Source organism: Myotis brandtii, unplaced genomic scaffold (genome assembly GCF_000412655.1).
Source record: "Myotis brandtii unplaced genomic scaffold, ASM41265v1 scaffold825, whole genome shotgun sequence".
In the NCBI taxonomy this organism is placed as follows: domain Eukaryota; kingdom Metazoa; phylum Chordata; class Mammalia; order Chiroptera; family Vespertilionidae; genus Myotis; species Myotis brandtii.
In genome coordinates, this window is record NW_005371349.1 from 729,989 (window position 1) to 734,295 (window position 4,307).

At 61.4% G+C, this 4,307-nt stretch overlaps 1 protein-coding gene and 1 long non-coding RNA gene across 2 annotated transcripts in view; both read left to right on the forward strand.

The window, feature by feature from the left end:
• Window positions 1–9: 9 nt before the first annotated feature.
• Window positions 10–657, forward strand: SOCS3 (suppressor of cytokine signaling 3). Its single transcript, XM_014531726.1, has one exon. The coding sequence runs from the start codon at window positions 10–12 to the stop codon at window positions 655–657; it is 648 nt and encodes a 215-aa protein (XP_014387212.1).
• A 1,620-nt stretch (window positions 658–2,277) lies between these two features.
• LOC106724439 overlaps window positions 2,278–4,307 on the forward strand; it is a 4,532-nt gene continuing 2,502 nt past the window's right edge. Inside the window, exon 1 of the long non-coding RNA XR_001360237.1 lies at window positions 2,278–4,255. This is a non-coding gene — a long non-coding RNA (uncharacterized LOC106724439). The remainder of the gene's footprint in view (window positions 4,256–4,307) is intronic.

The following is a 4,307-nucleotide window of genomic DNA, read 5'->3' on the forward strand; positions in this document are numbered from 1 at the left end:
GCCGCCGGGATGAGCCGCCCCCTGGACACCAGCCTGCGCCTCAAGACCTTCAGCTCCAAGAGCGAGTACCAGCTGGTGGTGAACGCCGTGCGCAAGCTGCAGGAGAGCGGCTTTTACTGGAGCGCCGTGACGGGCGGCGAGGCGAACGTGCTGCTCAGCGCCGAGCCCGCCGGCACCTTCCTCATCCGCGACAGCTCGGACCAGCGCCACTTCTTCACGCTCAGCGTCAAGACGCAGTCGGGGACCAAGAACCTGCGCATCCAGTGCGAGGGGGGCAGCTTCTCGCTGCAGAGCGACCCGCGCAGCACGCAGCCCGTGCCCCGCTTCGACTGCGTGCTCAAACTGGTGCACCACTACATGCCGCCGCCGCCGGGCGCCCCCGCCTTCCCCGCGCCCCCGACGGAACCCGCCTCCGAGGTGCCCGAACAGCCGCCCGCCCAGCCGCTCCCCGGGAACCCCCCCAGGAGAGCCTATTACATCTACTCGGGAGGCGAGAAGATCCCTCTGGTCCTGAGCAGGCCGCTCTCCTCCAACGTGGCCACCCTCCAACATCTCTGTCGAAAGACCGTCAACGGCCACTTGGACACCTATGAGAAAGTCACCCAGCTGCCTGGCCCCATTCGGGAGTTCCTGGACCAGTACGATGCGCCCCTTTAAGGGGCAAAGGGCAGGGGTCGAGCGAGGGACCTGGGTCCCCTCTCCTCCGTGGCACATGGCACAAGCACAAGAATCCAGCGGAGAGAGTCCTGCCACCCTGGGTGAGCCCAGGGGTGGACCGGCCCCTCCCTCGGGCCCTCCCCCTGCAGAATGGGGCAGGCGGGGCCTGGAATGTGTTGGAGGGCAGGGGAGTGCCACCTGGGCGCCCCTCCCCCACGCCGGCCCGATGGCCCGAAGGGACCACTTCAGCGACAGCATTGGATTGATTCTCCTCTCCTCTCCGCTTCCTTGAACTAGTGAGAACTGCCGGGAATCTGTAAACTTTCCGAAGGAACTTGTTTGCTCTTTGATTTGGTTTTAAACATGGCTTTCATCCTGAGCACGTCTCAGGCCTGGGAAAGGGTGGACCGGAGAGGGCGCCCGGGGCCCCAGGGCTACAGGCAGGCCAAAGAAATGGCCACTCCCACCGCCAGCCCAGGTGAGGAGGGTGGCTCCTCCCCCGGCTCTGGAGAGAAGGCCAAGGGGTGACCTGAAGGGTACCACTCTGCTCCCTCCCCCTTGGGGCAGCCACCAGGAAACACAGGTCCTAGAGTCCACTGAGGGCTCAGCAGCCCAGGGCCCTTCCCCCGTTTTAAGGGGGAAGTGGCATTTGGAGGGGGAGGGATGGACGGGCTGGTCAGTTCTCCCCCCCCACCCTCACACTATACCTCCCAGCACCTGGGAGCTGGGGGGATGGAGGAGATGAGCCATCTTCGACCCCTGATCCTGGCCAGAGAAGATGGAGGATTCTGCTTTGTGCCTCCTCCTATGTCTGGCTCGGAGATTTGCCTTAAACGCTCCCTGTCCCGTGGATGGGGACTGGCACACAGAACCACACACTCAGCCGATCCAGGCGAGGCCAAGGGATTCTCAGAGGGCAGGCCGCTGGCCACAGTGCGGGACGGGGGCGGGGCAGAGGTGGATGGCCACCCCTTCCCGCTGAGCCTGTCACAGGTGCCTCCTGGTGCCTGGGCTCTGGCCCGAGCACAGCCACCAGGCCCCCCACAGCCCCAGGCCCTGCACAGCGCTCCCTCCTCACCTGGGGACGGGATCCTGCGTGGAGCCATCCGTCGGAGGCCGGGGCACCTGCCACCACAACAGCACTGATCGGTGAAAACTCACAGGAATGTAGCAGCGATGGAATTACCTGGAATTGTTTTTCTGGGGGGTGGGGGGAGAACTAAACACAGTTTCCTGTGTTGGGTATTGGTCTGGATGGGGCAGCTGTGTGTTGGGGTGTTTTTTTGTGTTTTGTGTGTTTTTTTTCCTCGTTATTTTGGTTTTGTTTTGGGTTTTGTTTTTTTTTTTGATGATGTTTACAACCTGCCTCACTCTGTCTTTTATAAAGATTCCACCTCCAGTCCTCTCCCCTCCCCCACCCAGGCCTTCAAGGCTGTTAGGAGATGCTTGAACTCAACAAAATACCAATCCAAGTCAAACTTTGCACATATTTATATTTATATTCGAAAAGAAACATTTCAGTAATTTATAATAAAGAGCACTATTTTTTAATGAAAAACATGACTTGAGCCTTTCTCCCTGCCGCCCCCCCCCCCCCCGCCCCCCCTTCTCTGCCTTGCTTTCTCTTTCACACACACCCACACTCCGTGCCCAGGGGAGGAGGGCGGGCGGGAGCGCCACCCTCCCCAGCCCTGCCCCCTTGCGGCCCTGGCGTCCTCGGCTCCTCTTCACGTCACTTACAAGCTCCGGCAGCCCCGAGACTGTACCGAGAGGGTAATTCCTGCTCGTCTGATTCAGATCTGACCAGAATATGCAAAGCAAGTTCGAAGGAAGCGCTTCAAAGCGCTTGCAGGGAGCGAGCTGAGCTGTGGTCAAAGCTTTTAGAGGCTCCGAGCTATTAGAGGCGCTTGGCTCTTTGGCAGGGAGGTTTTCCGAGAAAGCCAGACTACAGGGTCCTGGTGATGACCCCTGACCTCGGCGCAGCTGGGTTCACGGCAGGTGGGGCTCTCCCCAGGGGCTCTGCTCCCCACTCCACCTCCGGCTCCCCACCTAGTTCCTTGGAACCCCAGCCTGAGCCGTGGGTGGGGTGGTCCCCGACCATCTCTTCCTCTAGCTCTTTGCTCACTCCCACCCCCGGGGCCCTTGGAGGCCACCTGGATTAGCCTTCCCAGCCACCCCCACCAGGCTGATGTTCTCACCCCACATTCCCAGGCACGGCTGTGTGTCCACGGGAGCAGGGACTTGGACCGGTCACTTCTGATGCCTAGAACGGTGCTCAGTCAATATTTGTGGACTCGTTGGGGGCAGCCACTCGGGTTCACAGAGGTGAAGCGACCTGCCAAGGACACGCCATTTGGGAATGTGGGAAAGACACAGGGGTGACCCTAGGAGCAGTCTTCCCGAAGCCCCGAGTACACGCCCAGGGCTGCCCTTGGGTGGAGCGCCAGGAGGTAGTGGCACCACCACCAGGATGCGGGTCTCAGCACTAAGGCTCTGCAAAAAACAAACAAAAAAGACCTTTCCTGTGGCATTTCCTCCCCCAAGCCCCCCAGACCCGACAGGTGGAGGGATGACTGGCAGCCCCAAGTCAGGGGCTGCGTCCCCATCCCTGAGCCGCAAATGCCTGAAACATGCCGGCCCCCAACGAGCTGCCCCAGGACCCAGCGTCCAAAAGGCACCCGAGAGCAAATAAACAACGTTGTGTTTCTTTCCCATTTCCTGACCTTTTGGGGAAAATAACCTAAAGTGACCAGGCCCGGCGTCACTCCGTCCGCTGAGTGGACAGAGTACGTAGGAACCACACGAGGGAGACCCCCGCCTCTGCGACTGGGAACACAGACCAGATAACGATAACGTCACCTTCCCAGAGCACCAGGTCAGGGGAGGGGACCCAGTGGGCCTGGCTCCGCAGGGCCTCCCGGGAGGATGAGCGCCTGGCAGGCTCTTCCCGGCCCTGGGCCTGCCAGTCGGCCGCCATCTGCCTTCCAGGGTACCTTGAACCTGGAGCACACGGAGGCCCCCTCCCGGCTCAGGAGGCAGCTGTTAGCCGGGGTGTCCAGGGACCACAGGACCCTAACAAAATGGAGTGGCCTGGACCCCTGGCTGAAGGAAGACCCCCTGACCCCTTTCCCTTGATGACTACTCCAGCCTCTCCCCATCTCCTCTTCTGTCTCCTCCATTTCCAGCCCACAGACTGGGCGACCCTCTGGTTTTGCACACTGAGGCCCAGAGAAGGAAAGCAACTTGCTTCAGGTCACACAGCAAGCGAGTGGCCAAGGCAGAGCAAGAATCCCTCCCAGAGCCCCTCTCCTCCTCCTCCTCCTCTCCTGCGGCAAAGATCTCCCAGTTCTTTCAGGGGCAGACACCCCCACCTCCAAAGGACTTAATGGGGGGCTCTCTGCCCTGGCGCTAGAGGAGGGGTTCCGCCTGCTTCCAGGATTTGCTGAGAAGCATCCTGCAGGGCGTGGGGACAGTTCCCGGTGGCTTCAGCAGGTACCAAAGCCTCCGTGGCTTTAAGAAGAGGACAGCTGGGGTCCCCTGGCCCCTGGACGGGGGGAGCTCGCCACTCCCACCCTGTGCCCTCGCTGCTGTGGACTCTGTAAGAACCCACCCCCAAGAGGCCCCAGCCTCTCTCCCGCGGCGCCGTTCGA